At 48.2% G+C, this 16,964-nt stretch overlaps 1 protein-coding gene and 1 long non-coding RNA gene across 6 annotated transcripts in view; one reads left to right on the top strand and one right to left on the bottom strand.

Moving 5' to 3' along the window:
* Window positions 1-8,365, bottom strand: part of FOXO3 (forkhead box O3) — a 127,363-nt gene extending 118,998 nt beyond the window's left edge. For 2 of the 5 annotated variants that reach the window (XM_045865274.3, XM_064597964.1), the window contains exons 1-2: window positions 6,485-6,625; window positions 4,606-5,355 (exon numbers count right to left, since the gene is read on the bottom strand). In XM_045865274.3, the coding sequence (XP_045721230.1) occupies window positions 4,606-5,223 (618 nt within the window). In that variant the 5' untranslated portion in view covers window positions 5,224-5,355; window positions 6,485-6,625. Of the gene's footprint in view, window positions 1-4,281; window positions 4,577-4,605; window positions 5,356-5,482; window positions 5,644-6,484; window positions 6,626-8,219 lie in introns of those variants that run through there. The other 3 variants (XM_064597961.1, XM_064597962.1, XM_064597963.1) reach the window with 3 other exon arrangements.
* A 1,398-nt stretch (window positions 8,366-9,763) lies between these two features.
* On the top strand, window positions 9,764-15,404 carry LOC135365590 (uncharacterized). Its single transcript, XR_010413721.1, has 3 exons — window positions 9,764-11,270; window positions 11,819-12,091; window positions 13,214-15,404. It is a non-coding gene; the product is annotated as an uncharacterized LOC135365590 (long non-coding RNA).
* The last annotated feature ends 1,560 nt before the right edge of the window (window positions 15,405-16,964 follow it).

The raw sequence follows: 16,964 nt of genomic DNA, 5'->3' as shown, positions 1-16,964 counted from the left end.
GTATTAAAAAGTTTAACTACAAGATGTTCTTCTACGGTGTCATTCTCTTAAAATAGAACCCTCCTAAAATCTCCTAAAAATAAGTTTGCATGGTTTCATTTCATTTTCTAAGAAGGAGATAAACATATCAAAACAAACACTTAGCTTCTTTTTTAAAGAGTCTCTCTGCGACATAGGGCTCACAGATCAAAGTTTAAAAGGGCCAATTTCTTCACTTCATAGGTCGATGACACAGCTTTGAAAAAGAGGAAAAACAGGCCCCCCAGTGTACTGCCGCTGTAGGAAGAGGAAGTATATTCGTTGAGAATCACTGACGAAGACAGTACTGCCAAAGGAAATTACAAAACAGCATTTTGGCAACATGGGCCAAGCAGAAGACAGATTCCTTACACACGACCATGGCTGGCCCTTTGGTGAGTTACTCCAAAAGGTGACCGAGGCCAAAATTACAAGCCAACGTGGAATTATCACAACCTCGTCATTTTGAAATTTTAAAAACATATTTTTAGGCATGAAAGTTGCAGTCAAAATAACATTTTCTTAATACAGTATGTTGGGAAGGAACTGGATGCATTAATCTAAAGAATGAGAACAGTGAGAACATCAACAGGCATTATGTGCAGGTGGGCCCTCACCTTTTTACCCTGGGAAGAAGCTGTAAGAGCACACATTCTCACATGAAAGAAGACGTCCACAGCAGCAGGAGAAGTCGTCACATGCACAGGATCCTACGTTTATGAAATTGTGAGAAACAGCATGGAAACGCATGGCTGCCTAATGTAATCATGTCCTAATCTCCTGGGAAATGCAGGTGTGTGGGTGTGAGAAGATGAATAGTGATACATAGGCCTTAACAGGTAAACCCTGGAATCCTAGACGTCTGTCCCACAACAGGAGGAACTGAGAGAACATAGCAGTTGGATTAGGGGTGGTGCGGTGCAAGTAAACTTAATCCGAATGAAAGGAAATGTAACCTTTTCCCCTCTTAACCACATCTGACTACTCACATCTACTTTAATGCCTGAGGTAAGGGAACCTGTGAGATAGCCATCACCTTTCTCTCTGGCACAATATGTATCTGACAAACCTAAGTTAACCAAGAACTTCCTCCTTTTGTTAAAACGCTATCTTTTCTGCCACCTCTATCACTTCACAGTTCCTAAGTACCCCTACTGATAGACAGTGGATGGCTACACAAATGTGATGAACTCATCAGCCTCCAGCAATATTCGTCTTTCTGACGCTGAACTAATAACCAAGACATTTTTAGACTGAGAGGCAAATATGCTTTTCAGGAAAGCATCTTCTACTTATGTAAGACTACTTGTTACTTAGTAAAAAACCTTTAAAAAAATAGGTCAATTTAAAGAGGAAAACAGTGTGATAAAGAATAAAAATCTCCAAAACTGCAGCTACTAATTACCTAACTAACTGTGTGATCTTAGAGAAGTCTCTTAACTTGAAGAACCAGGATTTTCACCATTAAAATAAGGGAGTTGAACAATCTCAGCAAACCTCATCCTGGCTGTACATCAGAATAACCTAAGAAACTTAAAAAACAAAAATAAAACAAAAAAGAAACACCAATGCTAAGTCCCAGACCAACCCAATTAAAACCTATTCTCTAAGTATTGGTACTCTTTAAAAGCTCCAAGGTGATCCAAATATGCAACCAGGGCTTCAAACCACTAGTCCTAATTCTGATCTTCAAGGCTTCTTTTCTAATTCTTTTATTCTCTAGTCTTAGGGTGATAATTCTGGTGACAGGATCTCATAATGCAACAGTCCAAAAAGCCACAAAAGAAGTAAGGCCTAAACCCTGGATACTGTAGCTATGTGCACGCAGGGCAAAGAGAGGTTAACCTGAATTCTAGACATTTTCAGAAGTCAAAAACCCTAATGCATAACTCAGAATGAAAGTAGTGTGGTTTAAATGCACACACATGCTCTCAAAATGACTAATCATGATAGGAATCGACTCCTGAAACTTGGACGCATGGAAATGGGTCACAATTAGCTCCTGACCTCTCCCTTCTCCCTCTTCTTCCACTGCTACTAAACCACAAACACAAAAAAAGGTTGGCTATTAGTCATAATCGGAATATGAAACCAGCCCTAGTTTCAAAGGGCTTTCTCCATCATCAAAGATTTGGAAGTTCCTGCATGGGTGCATCTTTTGATGAAGGTCATCTTACAAAAACTCTTTAACTAAATTATATCCCCATAGTCTTCAAGGATTAGCTGCTATGTGATACTCAGAAATAGAACTGATGTAAAATCTTAAAGTAAAAATAATTCTACTGCATAAAATATAAAAATATTTTTCATGTCCTGTATTAAACATACTAAGGCTTGAGTTTCAATTTACAATTTTTCATAATTTTAGTTAAAAAGAAGTGAAATGGAAACTAATTTAACATTGTGTGTTGACTATACCTCATAAAAAAAAAAAAAAGAAAAGAGAGAGAGAAATGAGATAGCAGAGAAGGAAAAAGAAACCATGAGATCAGAAAAAAAGGTTAAGGACATAAAACCATAAAGTTTAGGACTAGGCCCAAAATCTCTACTCAAGTCCTGCAAGTTACATGAAAATATAATCAACTGAATCACAATTCATGGCTACTTTTGGTAATACTACTTTCTCACCTAGATCTTTAAAAAAAAAAAAAAAAAAAATGCTATTAAACGGTTACTATCTTTAATTACAAAATGAGATGTTATTTGTGGGATTAAACTACTTGAGTAAACTTAAAAAAAGGAAAAGTGAAAACCTTTCCAACATTAACTTTTAGCTACCTAACTTTTAACTAGCAGATTCTCTGCACCAAACTCAAAATATACAGGACTAACTTCAAGTTGAGAAATTTGAAAAATATTCCAAACCCCTATATCCATTTTCTTAGATCCTGAAACTCACCCCTTCCTGACACTGTACCCTGAGATTAACCCTCACTATTCACTTAGAAATTCAGTTTTAAAAGATATCACAGTAGCACTGCTTTGAAATGGAATTCACTCTCAAGCTTTCTGTAAATGGCCCTCATATCACACAACTGGCATTCCTTTGCAAAGCTGTAAAATTAAATCAAATGTAAGATTCATAATGTCGGCATTTGTTAAAGGAAATGAGACAGATAACTGGAATAATTTCAAAGCATACGCTTTGCTTTTAAAGTATCTCAACAAGTCCTCTCCAATACTAGCCATAAAAAATTTAAAAAAGGAGATACTTTGTTTGCAAGGATTTTTTTTTTTTAAAGCAAATTAAAACTCAACACACTAAATTCTTTAGTTTTTTTCACATACGGGTTTCTTCTCCAGTGCTCCAGTTCTCCACCAAGATTGAACTGTTCTTACTGTATACACCTCCTGGAACCCAGGAAGATACAGGGCTCCCCAAAGACACGAAATGAGGAAGGAACTACCTCATTAATTTAAAAAAAAAAAGCTAACTTGCAAACAGAACCAACTGATAAGCCATATGTATCTCCAACTGTACAGGACTCCTCTGCCTGGTACTGACACATTCATGTCTTGGGGAAAGAGGCCAGGAGGATGAGGTGCCAGGAAGAGCAAAGCAGCTGGGCATCAGCAGCCCAGCAGGGGCACAGGAGTTAATCTGTTTGGATGCCCAACTGCAGGAAGTCATTACATCATAGGCCTTTCCACACCTCTCTCCCTACCACGTGTCCAGTGCCCCAAGAGGCTGAAAAGAACAGGAGAGAGCCTCTCTTCTGGTTCACTTATAGGTAGAAGCCATTATGGCCCAGCCCTGACACCACACCTCCCTCCCAAAGGCCTAGGTGAAGCTCCAGGCCTCAGTCCTCCACACCTGGACCCGGCCGCAAACAGCGCCAGAGTCCAGGCCTCAACGGGAGCAGCAGGTGCGGCTAGTTCGCCTCGAGGTGGTAGGGCTGGCCCGTTCGGAACAACACAAGTTCGGGGGCAGGTTTACTGGAGAAACATCTCTAAGGAATAAAGGTGCCAACAGAGGCAAGGAAAGACAGCCAGCCAGTAAAAGGTTTACAACCACTACTTTTTCTAATGGGATCCGAGTGCCTGTGGGAACTAACACCCACAAGCCAGAAACTTCGACGCAAGGGTTTTCATCCAGCTAGTGACAACGACCATGCTCCTGTGACTGACTGGAAACCACAAATCCAACCCCTCCTCGGGGCTCCGAGTCCCAAACACTCCCCCACATCCTCTCACCCCACCCGCAGAACCCTCCCCGCATCCCCACTACAGTGATTTCTACTTCGAAGTTGGCCGCAGACCTACCTCCTCCGTGCAGTCCCGGGAATCCAGCAAATGCACTCCTGTCCGCCAGTCCTTCCCTCGCCGGTATCCCTTGCCCCCTCTCCTCACCTGGCCATGACCGAGGCTTCCTCGGAAGCCTCCTTTCCCCGCCCCACCCTCCGCGGCCGACCCTAGGTTCCCCTCCTCTGGGGGTCACAGAGATCCCCCCGAAACCTCACAGCGGAGGCTCTCGGTGCCAACCCCTCTCCCCAGCGCCCGCAGGCGCGCTCCGATGAATCGAAGGCGCGTCTCGCACTGCGCAGGAGGCCCGGCGGGTCCGGCCGCCCGCCCGAGGTGGGTACGCACCTTCCACCCCGCAGAGCTGTTGCTGTCGCCCTTATCCTTGAAGTAGGGCACGCAGCGCACCATCCACTCGTAGATCTGGGACAGAGTGAGCCGTTTGTCCGGCGAGCTCTCGATGGCGCGAGTGATCAGGTCGGCGTAGGACAGGTTCCCCCAGGCGTTCCGCCGCGACGAGCATTTCCTCGGCTGCCCGGAGCCCCCAGCCGCCCCCGGCTGCGGCGCCGGCAGTGGCTGCTGAGGCTGCAGCGGCGTCTGCGTCCCCCCGTTCAGCGCGCCCGCCGCGGGGGCCGGCCCGGACCCGGAGTCCTGCCCTCCGGGAGCCAGCAGGCGGGCCGAGTCTTCAAGGAGCAGCCCGGAGCCCAGCGTGCGGCTCCCGCCGCCGCCGATCGCCATGGCCGAGACCGCCCTACTGCTGCCGTCCTCGTCGTCTTCATCGTCCTCCTCTTCGGGGATCATAGAATCGGCGGCCGTCTCCCCCGAGGGCTTGGCCGGGCTCCCCTGGAGCTCTGGCCTCTGCAGGGGCCATGTACAGGAGCGCGGCCGGCTCTGGGGCTCGAACTCCGGGTCCAGCTCCACTTCGAGCGGAGAGAGCGGGGCCGGGGAGGCCGGTGCCTCTGCCATCTTCGCCGCCCGCCCGCCCGCGGCTCGGGCTCTCGCGCTCTCCTTTCGCGCCGGGGCGGGGTGCGGCGGGGGAGGGACGGGGGCGCCGCGAAGACTCGGGCTCCGGGGAGCCGCTGCCGCTACTGCCGCCGCCTGGAGAAGCACGAAAGAGAGAAAAGAGGAGAGTTGGGTTATCCCGGGCTGGAGCCCAGTCCTCGGCGACTCCGCGCCCGCCGCCGCCGCTTCCCGGCCGCACGGCGCCCGCCTCCCAGAAACAGACCTGGAGACGTGCGTCCCGCGAACCTGGCGCAGCAGACACCGCCCCCTGGCCAGGCCGCCCGGGAGCCAGGAGCGAATCGACGGGCTCGCACGGGGCAGCCCCCTTCCCCCCGCCGCCGGGGCCGCCAGATCTGCAGGTCTCTCCTGGGCTAGGTGGCTGGGCGGGGAAGAAGGGGGAGGGGAGGGGAGGACAGGGGAGGGGAGGGGAGGACAGGGGAGGGGAGGGGAGGGGGCGGGGGGAGGGGCGCGGGCCGCGCCTTTAAAGCGGGCAGCAGCCAGGGCTGGCGCAGCCGAGCCGCGGTCGGAGCCCGAGCGGGCGTGCGTTTGTTTATGTTTCGCTCGGGCCCGCTCAAGTGCTTCCCGCGGCGCCGCAGCCAAAGTCTGTGGCGTCTTCCGCTCTTCTCGTCCCCGGCCCTGCCGCCTCCGCGCCCCCTTGTACTCCCTTCTCCCCGCCGAGGGGCCCGAGTCCGGGGACGGCGCGGGCAGCCACCTTCTTCCCTCTTCGCCCGCGGGCTAGGAGGACGAACGCGGGTCCGAGCGCGGACGGGCTCTTGTCACTTCCAAAAAAAGGACAAGACGGGAAGCAGCGGGGCAGCAGCTCGACGGGTGTTTGCCAAGGGTCGAGCCAAGCAGGAACGACCACTTTGGGGTTTTGTGGGGTTTATTTGCTCGCGGGCGTTGTATCCTCCACCCCCTTCCCAGTAAAGAACGGGGGGGGAGGGGACAAGTCAGAACATAAATCTTCCAACAGGTCAGGAAGCGCCAAGTCTCCCGGACTGCCAGAAAACCCGGACCAGCACGTTCATCACCTCCTTGCTCCCGCTGCTGCCATCTTGACAGTTTTCCCCCCTTCACTCAAGTCCTTTAAAAACACTAGCGGGAGGGAAGGGGGGCGCGCACACCGAGTCACGGGGAGGGAAAAGGGAAGCGCCTGGCCCAGCTCGGAAGCAGATCCGGAGTCACCGGGAAGGCGACCGCCCCGCTGCACAGCTCCGGCGCCTACCTCAGTTCCTTCCCTTCAGGGACGAGGGGGGAGGAAGCACAATTCCGCGCGGGCCCGGGGCACGGCGAGGAGGGGGCGCGCAACCTCGGCGAAGGAGAGGCGCTCCGGCCACCGCCGCAGCCCGCCTGAGGAAACGCCTGTCAGCCTGCGCGCCGTCGCCTTCCACATTCCTCCTCCTCCCTTCCACGAGCAGGGCGGCCGCGGCAGCAGCACAAAGTTATAGACACACGCAGGGTGCCTCAACCTAGGCTGACGGCGGGCGGGCGGGCGGGCGGATCCCCGCCCAGAGGGAGGGCTGGGCGGCGGGCCCGGGTGTGCTGTGTGCGTGCGTGTGTGTGCGTGTGTGTGTGTGTGTGTATGTGGGCTCGCGCACGCGCGCCTGCGCGGCCGCGCTCCGCGGGCCTGCGGGCGTGGGTGTCAGGGAGCGCGCCGCGGGCCGGGACCAGGCGGGCTCCCGCAGACGTCCCCGCTGGGCTCCTCCTCCCTCCGAGAGCCTCAACGACAACAAAGCGCGGCGCTGGCCTAGGAGAAGAGGGAGGGGGAGAGCAAAGCCCCAAACGCTCCACGAGCGCAGTCGCGTGGCCTCTCAGACTCAGGGCAGGGCGCCTGCTACCGGGGGTCCCCGGCGGGCGCGTTCGTCCGCCAGGCTCTGTGCCCGCCCTGGTGTCCGGTTCCCTGTTAGAATCGGACACCAGGTAACACCCGAGATAAGATGCTGACCGCAGATTCCAAGGATTACCACGGCGTGGAAATACTGACAAGCAAAGATGCTGGTGCCTTACAGGACTTCGATAAACTGATGCCTTCAGATTTGATCAGGCACCGAGAGGTTTGCAGCCGAGTCTCTTACCTAGGACGCCCGAGGCAGTGGTGTTTCCCTTTTCATGGATTTCATGGCAAATGAGGGGAGAAGTGTAACTAACTCAGGAGAAATGCAAATTATTCCCCATTCCTAAAGGCAAGAGCAGATCTTGAACAATTATGAATGGAAAATAATTTGATTCTAACTTGTAAATGACTCCAGAACGGCTACTTGTGCATTTTTTAGTTTTTTAAAAAGGTATTTCTTTAGGTTTAGAAAAACATCTTCACAAGTCCTTATCCTACTATCAGCATCTAAATTGTTCATTTGTGCACTACGAATGCACTACATGCGACACGCACACCAAAAGCCTATTCACTTTGGTTCATAAGTATCTTTCTTTTCCCCCTTTTTCTTAAATCCTCCTAAGTCACTGGAAATAGCTCAGAGTCTAGAGCTAGCTCCTCACAATCCAATACACAAAAAGGTCCAACCCAGGGTACTCAGGAGTCCGCCCGCCCAGCGGACTCCAGGCTCCGGGCTTTGCGCAGGGCCCGTCACTCAAGTGACGTGCGGCCCCGCCCCTGCACCAAGCTAGTTCGACGCGTACAAACAGATGATGTCATTGTATCCACACGCGCGTGACCGGGGAGCTCTGCGCCGCGTCCCCATTCGCTGCGCCGCCTACTCGTCAAACCACGCCGCGTGCTGACTGGCCGCGGCCACCAGTCTCCAGGCCCCAGACACCCCTCTCCGCCTCCCGCCCCCGCCCCCCGGCAAATAATAAACAATCGAGTAAAATTCTAAGGAAGAAAGGAGGGGAGGGAGGAGAGGAGAAAGAGAGGGCGACCCAGAAGCCAGTCCTTCGCACGCTGAGGGAGAGTTCAAAGGAGGGGGCTTAAGAAGACAGGGGAGGGGAGAAGGGGAGCAGACCTGGGGCGATGGGTCCTGCCGCGTTGTGGCGGTGTCGGGGAAGGAAAGTTGGAGAGCACCCAGCGGGGCGCGCCTGGCAGCATGGGAGGAAGCTAGGGCCCTGGAGCGGCAGGACTCGGGGCTTCGGGGCGGTGCGCGGCCGTCGGAGGGGGAGGAGAGTGAGCAACGCAGGAGCGGCGCGGGCGGAGCCGGCAGACACGTGCGGGAGGAGGGCGGGCGCGCGCCGTACTGGCTCGCCTGGGGCGCGCGGCACAGTAGCCGCGCGCGCTTGTTTACCAGCGCACGTGGGTGTTATTTTTAAATGGAATGTTGTGCTGGCCGCGCGGCTGAGTGGCGGACGCGTGGGGCCGCCCGCGCTGGCTGGGGGGACGCGGCAGGCCTGCGCCACGGCCTCTCCGGGCTCTGTTCATCGACCAGACAGGCTGTCCCCCCTTCGGGCTTCCAGCGCAGCGGCTGGCGCGGGCCGGGGAGCCTGATGGCGAGTTTCGCGCGCTGCCAAAGCCTCTACGGGGACGTCGAGTTCCCGCCGCGGAAAGCTGCCTTCTTTAAGCCCGGCTTCGGCTCCCTCATTCACATTCCGGGAACAAAGCCACCTACTTCTCGCCCTGGAGGCCGCACAAGGCCGGGCTCCGCGGCCACAGGTTCCAGAGCCAATTTCACACGCTCACATACTCCCTGGCACACTACACCCTGGCCACGAGGTAGACTGTTACATCTTGCGTAGTTGGTGACCTCGCTACCTAGCTCAGAATGTCCCCAGCCCTTTATACACCCGTCACTGGGGCTTACAGCTCTGCCAAGTACAACGCTCTTGCTACCTCCGCTTGTCTTTGGAAGGGGACTTTGGGAAAGGGGGCTTTGACTGCTTCCTGAGGTTGCTTCTGTGCTTGCTGCTCCTCTCCTCATTGTGGGCCTGACCTGAGAAGCCCTGAGTTTGCGTTTGGTTTATAGCATGGCAATGTGGACGTTGAAACAGGACCACAACACTCAACTGCAGGTGTCCGTAGGGGGTGGGAGGGGTGGATCGGGGCTTCAGAGTGGGGCTTCAAAGTGCACATCGAAGGGGGGGTGCTTTTGGGCATATTACTGGGAGTCGTGTTCAGCTTTGCGGGAGGAACCCGGAGGCCAGATCACCCAGTGCTTTGCACCGTGATACAGCATAAAATCCAGAGAACTTTCAGTTGCTCCTTCTTAATATTTATAACACACTGTAAAAGAAATGCACGCTTTTCCCTCTCTGAATCTAAGCAATCTTTTGTCGTTAAAATACATACAGATTTAGAAAGAATGCGTTTACACTGGCTGGGATCTCCGCCATTAGATTTTCACTATAAACCTGTTGAGTGTCCATTACAGAATACATAACCCAAGGGCATTCAAAAAAATGGAAGAGTTAAAGATTCAGTAGATTGAGCTCTTTGTGACCCTATTGGTGAGGAATGGGGGTTGGGGACATGATATATCTATGTACCTCAAAGAGCTTACAGTCGTGGGGGGAGAGAGACATTAAAAAGTTCAGTATTTCAAGAGTTGAAAAACAGTACAAGACAAAAACACAAGAGGTCATGCATAGTGTTGGGCAAATTTCAAATGGATTGAGGATCAAAACTTCAAATGGAAAAACAACAACAACAAAAACTTCAAAAGGCAGCAACTATAAACATTCAGCTTGGTAAATGTGCATCATACCCAGAGAATTTACCCTTGTAATTTGTCCCCTCTGGGCAAACCTTTGAAAACTAAGAGGCTGAACCTCAGTAATTGTTGTATTTTCGCAGGAAATTGCTTTGACCTTTACTTTCCCCTCCAAGGCCTCCTTGGTCCTTCATTTCTTCTGTCCACCTTTTTTTCCCCTCAACTTTTTAGTACATATAATCCCCACCTTACGATTTTTCAATTTAGGATTTTAGGATTTTTCAACTTTACAGTGGTGCACAAGGGATTCACATTCAGTAGAAACCCTATTTCAATTTTGAATGTTAATCTATGCTCCCCCACTCCCCACCCCCACAGCTGCACGTGGTGCTGGGCAGCCCCAGTGAGCCACAGCTCCCAATCAGCCCCCTGATCAGGGGGGTTAACAACCGATATACTTATAACCATTCTGTACCCATGCAGTCATTCTGTGTTTACTTTCAGTACACAATTCAATAAATTACATGAGATAGTCAACACCTGATTATAAAATAGGGTTTGTGTTAGATGATTTGGCCCAACTGTAGGCTAATGTTACGTGTTCTGAGCGTGTTTAAGGTAGGCTAGGCCAAGCTATGATGTTTGGTAGGTTAAGTAGGTGTGTTAAATACATTTTCAACTTAACAATATTTTCAGGACATAGCCCTATCATCATAAGTCAAGGAAGATCTGTATAGGAAAGCTGAGTAAGTTATGGCTGTTGATCGAGAAGGAGTGCCAACATTACCTTGGTGGTAGAATTTTTGGTCAAAACTTTCCTCACTTCTTGTTAATTTTTACAAATGACTTAAGGTGGTCATTGTCCACTTCATTTTGTTTTGTTTTGTTTAAAATTTTATTTACGTGGGGGAGCCTGGGTGGCTCAGTCGATTAGTCTGCCTTCAGCTTAGGTCATGATCCCAGCATCCTGAGATGGAGCCCTAAGTCGGGCTCCCCGCTCAACGGGGAGTATGGTTCTCCCTCTGCACCTCCCTCTACTCGTGCACTTGCACTCTCTCTCAAATAAATGCAATCTTTAGAACAAATTTTTTTTTTTACCTGAATAAGCTAAGTAAATTCACCATTTCCAATATCTAATTGTGAGGCAGTTGGTGGTAGATATCAGAGCTCTGCCTCTAAGGGGGCCACCACTAAGCACCTGTGTCCTTGCCCTATCCTCCCCTCACCTAGGTCAGCTACACACTCCCTGACCCCAGACCCTAAATACTGGGGACTGAGCATGCTGCCTGTCAACAAAGTGCTCATTTCCCTCTATGACTGGCTTCTACATCCATCTCAACAATGAAGAGTGAAAACAAATACCTTCAAACAAGTTCGTGAGCCAGCTGGAAAGAAAGAAGGATCCCCAATATTCAGGTCTATAGCTGCTCCCCACCCTTTGTCTGACACCCCCATTAGTCCCTTCCTCTGCCTCCCCATTCTTCTGCAAACTACTCATGGGAAAAACATATTGAATACCATATACTGAAGAGCTTGAACTCTGGCTTATCTTTCAGGGTGTTATGGAGACAGCAGGCCCCAAATGGAGTTGCTTATGCCAAGTCCCACATCAACAAACCAAGACTTCATACCTAACCTAATTGCAGTTTCAACACCCACCCCATCCCACCCCCAGGAATGTAACCCTTAACCAGTCAACATGGAATTACCTGGTCAGCACTAATGAGATAACCAACCTGATAGACTGTCTAGTCCCCTTAGGAAGGCAACCTTGACTGAAACAATGCATTCTTTTCTAATAATTTCCTTTGTCCACCCCCCTTCCACCTTTAAAAACCTTTCCTTCTCTACAGCTTGGTGGAGCTCCTTTCTATTGCTAGATGGGATGCTGCTCAATTCATGAATGGGTTAACAAAGCCAATTTGATCTTCAAATTTACCAGTTGAATTTTTGTTATTTAGCAGGACATCATTTGAGGCAGGTTTCATCACCGTCCTCTCCAAGAATCTGGGGCTCCTGTCCTCTCTCCTCCTCTTTACCTTCTTCAGGCATGACCCACCCTGGCACAGAGCTTCCCCAGTCATTACAGTGACTGTCCTAGGATTCATGTGGAGGACAACTATGTGTGTTTACAGCAGGGAAGAAGCAGGGGATCCAAAAAAGATGGAAGATTTACCTGAAAGGGAACTGCATAGAGAAGAGAAAATGGAAAGGATTCTCTGTTTTGGTGTTATAAGGTAATGATGATAGCTCACCTTTGTTTGTTGCTTCCAGACCCTGAACTAAGCACTTTATTTGCAGTACGTAAGCCCTCCCAAAGGCCTTCCGAGGTGGATACAGTGATGCTAAATGGCATGGGGTTTAAGAAGTCAGGCTCTGAGGTCAAGTCTGATCCCTTCACTTACCAGCTATGTGACCGTGGGCTGTTATTTAACAGTTGGCCTCAGTTCCTCATTCATGAAATGAGAATAATACTTTTTGGGGTTGTTGGAAAGATTATGTTAAAGGAGATGAATCTAAAGCATTAGGCTTAGAATACTGGGAGGGGTTGGCTTTTAATATAGTGATGCCCAGTCTCCATCTTGCACCAACTGAATCAGAATCTTTAAGAGTGTGGTCTGGTGTTAATTTTTTTTTTTTTTTTTTAATATTTACCAAGTGAATCTAAGGCAGTGAAAACTGAGAACACTGAATTAGAGGTCTCTCTTCTTTACACTCCAGTGTTTGCCCTCCGCTATGACTATTGACTTCTGCTCAAGAATGATGACACAATCGTTAAGTATGCACAAAGGGGGCAGGTCCCATACCAAAATAGCTCAGTTTGTCTCTAGAACAACCTACCCCAGCAGGGACCATCCCTCTCATTTCACAGCATTTTGCCCTGGGTCACACAATGAGTGGCAGGCCCAGAATTTGAACCAAAGGCTGTATGAATCCGTGACATGTGCTCTTTCCCAAACCCTGCAATGCTTTTCCAACAGTATTTCCCTATGTGGGCCATTTAGCCTAGAGAAACAAAGCTGGAACCAGATACACAAACATAACCTCAAGCACTAACTCAGCCAAGCCAAAGCTGGTGTTTAGACAAATCTGCATCCATCAGGTTGTTTTCTTGGATCTCTTATGTGTTTTTAAAGTTTTTGAATCAATTGGCAATATTTGAAAAGGAGGATATTTCACTTGAAAGTCAGATTTCTCACTCTTCTTGAAAAATAAGATCTGGTGACATGTGGCAACAATGAGCTGGTATGTGCTCTCCAGTTCACCTCTTCATCATCAGGTCCTCTTCACTTATGTTTCCTGATGGACCGCTAGACATTGGACTTAGCCACCCTAACTTCTATCTTCTACTTCTACAGGACTCAGTGGGGCTGGCTCATTGCAGCTCATGAGAAACAACTGTGTTCATCCCTTCCCGGCTCTCTGTTCAGTGAATCAAATTGGTTACTTGAAATGGACTGTTGTGGGAGTTGTTGCCCCACAGAAATTGGCAAATGCTAACAATCAAGTCTTTTGTGGGGTTTGTTGTGTTTTCTTTTTCCTGAGAGTCAGTTTGCTAGCGCACCATTGCCCCCACTCCACTCAGCCACTGCTCGGTGTTCTGAAGACAAAGATTTGTTCTGAATAGAAAGTGAAGGGAATGGAAGCATTTGAAAAACTACTTCAGGGGCGCCTGGGTGGCTCAGTCGTTAAGCGTCTGCCTTCGGCTCAGGTCATGATCTCAGGGTCCTGGGATCGAGCCCCGCATCGGGCTCCCTGCTCTACGGGAAGCCTGCTTCTCCCTCTCTCACTCCCCCTGCTTGTGTTCCCTCTCTCGCTGTGCCTCTCTCTGTCAAATAAATAAATAAAATCTTTAAAAAAAAAAAAAAAAAAAACTACTTCAATCCTGCTAAGCAATTGCTTATACATTGTCTAACCTTTTCTCTTTTTTCAAGATTTATTTATTTTAGGGAGGGAGAGAGAGCACTGGAGCAAAAGGAGGGGCAGAGGGAGAGGGAGAGAATCTTAAGCAGACTCCCCACTGAGAGAGGAGCCTGACACAGGGCTGGACCCTGACATCATGACCTGAGCCTAAATCAACAGTCAGATGCCTAACCGATTGAGTCACCCAGGCACCCACTAACCTTATTTTTAAAGTACTTCAATTTAATGTGTGGAATAGATTCTCAGAACAAACCTTTTGATGAAAACCAAAGTTGGATAAGATTTTTTACTATTTTTTTTAAATGAATCATTGAGCTGGCAAGAAATGAAGGAAAAAACAAAGTTAAGGTAGGACCCCTGCTAAGTGAGCAAGCTCCTAGAAAATCTGTCAAACTGCAGTGTCCTTGAACTTCCACATTGACAGGCGTGCTGTGATGGAGACACAGAAGATAAACCCTCAAGCCTACCCAAGATCATAAGCAAAGTAAGAACCTATCCCAGTTTAAATTGGCACAATCACTATGGAAAACAGTAAGGAGGTTCCTCAAAACATTAAAAATAGAACAACCATATGATCGAGCAATCTCACTTCTAGAGATCCAAAGGAAATGAAATCACTATCTCAAAAAGATACGTGCACCCCCAATATTCATTGCAGCATAATTCACAATACCTAAGGCCTGTTTCCCGAGGCATATAAACAACCTAAGTGTCCACTGAAAGATAAATGAATAAAGATGTGGCATATATGCAATGGAATATTACTCAGCCATAAAAAGAAGGAAATCCTGCCATTTGTGACAACATGGATGAAACTTGAGGGCACTATGCTAAGTGACGTAAGTCAGACAGAGAAAGACTGTATTATCTCACATATATGTAGGATCTAAAAAAGCCAAATTCACAAAAACAGAGAGTAGATTTGTGGTTGCCAGGGGCTTTTTGTGAGGGAAATGGAGGGCTGTTGGTCAAAGGATACAGACTTTCAGTTACAAGATAAATAAGTTCTGGGGATCTAATGCAGAGCATGGTGTCTATAGTTAACAACACTGTATTTTATACCTGAAAATTGTTAAAAGAGTAAATCTTAAATGTTCTCACCACACACACACAGAAGGGTAACTATGTGAGGTGATGGATGTGTTAACTAACCTAATGGTGATAATCATGGTACAATATATGCACATATCAAATAATCATGCTATACACCTTTTAAAAAAAAATATGGAATGCTTCACAAACCTGCATGTCACCTTTGCACACTATCTTTCCAATTTTAGTATGTGTGCTGCCAGAGCAAGCACCCACTGTACATCTTAAACTTACACAATGTTACATGTCAATTATACCTCAATAGAGTTGGGAGAAAATAATTTCATTTAAAATAAAACACACATATTTTTTAAAAAAGAACCTCTTTCATAAAACTGGGATTCCAAAAGAACCAAAGTCAAGATGAATGTGAAATTGACTTGCTGTACAGAAGAGGACCCCCGAAAAATCTGCCTGTATTGATCCTGGTGCTGGATGGAGAAAAACAAAAAGGAGATATGACTCTTCCTTGAGAGTTCGTAACTATAGTGTGGCCTGCGTGGAAGATTGTGATCTAAATTCAAGATACCATGGAATTTTTAAAACTCAATGAGACCAAGATTGGGGTGCTCCAGACAACGGGCAAAACAAACACAAATCCTCTCCAGAGAAGATTATCTTGAACTTAGGCCCCAAAGAATGTCCCTAGATAAAGCCTCAAGAACGGAAGTTTACAATCAGAAACAAAACAAATAAGGAAGCAAGCCTCCATAAGTAAAGGCAGATAGAAACAAAAAATAAGATCAGATACACAAAGATTTGAGGTATTCGAATAAGCAGACACAGATAATAAGTGTGTTTAATATATTTCAAGAAATAAAAGAGAACAAGCGTCTAAAAAAAAGCTAAACAAATTTGAAATCAAAGTACTTCTTATTTATTTTTAATTTTTTCTTCCCAACTAGATTTTGGGTCCTTGAAGACATATAGGGGCCAGGCTGAATACCTTATAGGTTGTGGTTGTCAGATGAAGGAAGGAAGTACTCAACTCTTCTTTTGAAAGCCAGCAGCAAGAACTGAGTTTGTGAGCACAGTTTTTAAAATCCTATTGTAAGATCCAACAAATCACTTGTACAGGAAAGGAAGGCATGAAGGCAGAATTAATGCAGTGCTGCCTGCCGGCCAGCCTACAACAGACAGCACTGGGCTTTGTAAGTGGTCCACCCATTCCATTTCTCATCTTGGGAATACTAGTGAAGTAAGCCTGGGTCTATGTCCACTTGTTAGAAAATCTATTTTAGGGCGCCTGGGTGGCTCAGTTGGTTAAGCGACTGCCTTCGGCTCAGGTCATGATCCTGGAGTCCCGGGATCGAGTCCCGCGTCGGGCTCCCTGCTCAGCAGGGAGTCTGCTTCTCCCTCTCCCACTCCCCGTTTGTGTTCCCTGTCTCGCTGTGTCTTTCTCTGTCAAATAAATAAATAAAATCTTAAAAAAAAAAGAAAAAAGAAAATATATTTTAAATGCCTAGTAATTGGACTCTTAATTACAAATTACTTTAAAATATTGATGAAGGGACACCTGGGTGGCTCAGTCAGTTAAGCATCTGCCTTCCGCTCAGGCCATGATCTCGGAGTCCTGGATTCGAGCCCCATGTCGGGCTCCCTGCTCAGCACAGAGTCTGCTTCTCCCTCTCCCTCTGCCCCACTCCCCTGCTAGTGCTCTCTCTCTCAAATAAATAAATAAAATCTTTAAAAGAAATAAAAAATAAAATATTGATGCAGTACTTTAAAGAAATCAAGGCCATATGGAACCATTCATTACTCTTCAGACTGTATTACATCTACCTGGTGCAATTTGGCATGTCTACTAGTGTGTCAAGTTTTCCAGGAGGACTCTAATACTAAAACCCCAACAGGGTTCAAGAGACATTAGATCTGATTATTGCCTCTCCTATATCCCCAGCTGGAAATGGAGTAAACCTGTGGAACAGGAAGATGACAGGGGAAACATATAAAAGTTTGACAGATTTTGCAGGTCTGATGTAGTCAGCTTAAAATTCTCAAACTAGCAATGTCTGAGGCCTGCCCATATGTTACAGCAAACCCCGGCATAGAAGAGTACCAAGTAAGCTACCACAGTTGCTTGGTAAGGATGGT

Source organism: Mirounga angustirostris, unplaced genomic scaffold (genome assembly GCF_029215605.1).
Source record: "Mirounga angustirostris isolate CCGP_5_RB_7025 unplaced genomic scaffold, mMirAng1.0.hap1 SCAF_8, whole genome shotgun sequence".
NCBI classification, from domain to species: Eukaryota; Metazoa; Chordata; class Mammalia; order Carnivora; family Phocidae; genus Mirounga; species Mirounga angustirostris.
This window is presented reverse-complemented; position numbering and strand designations above follow the sequence as displayed.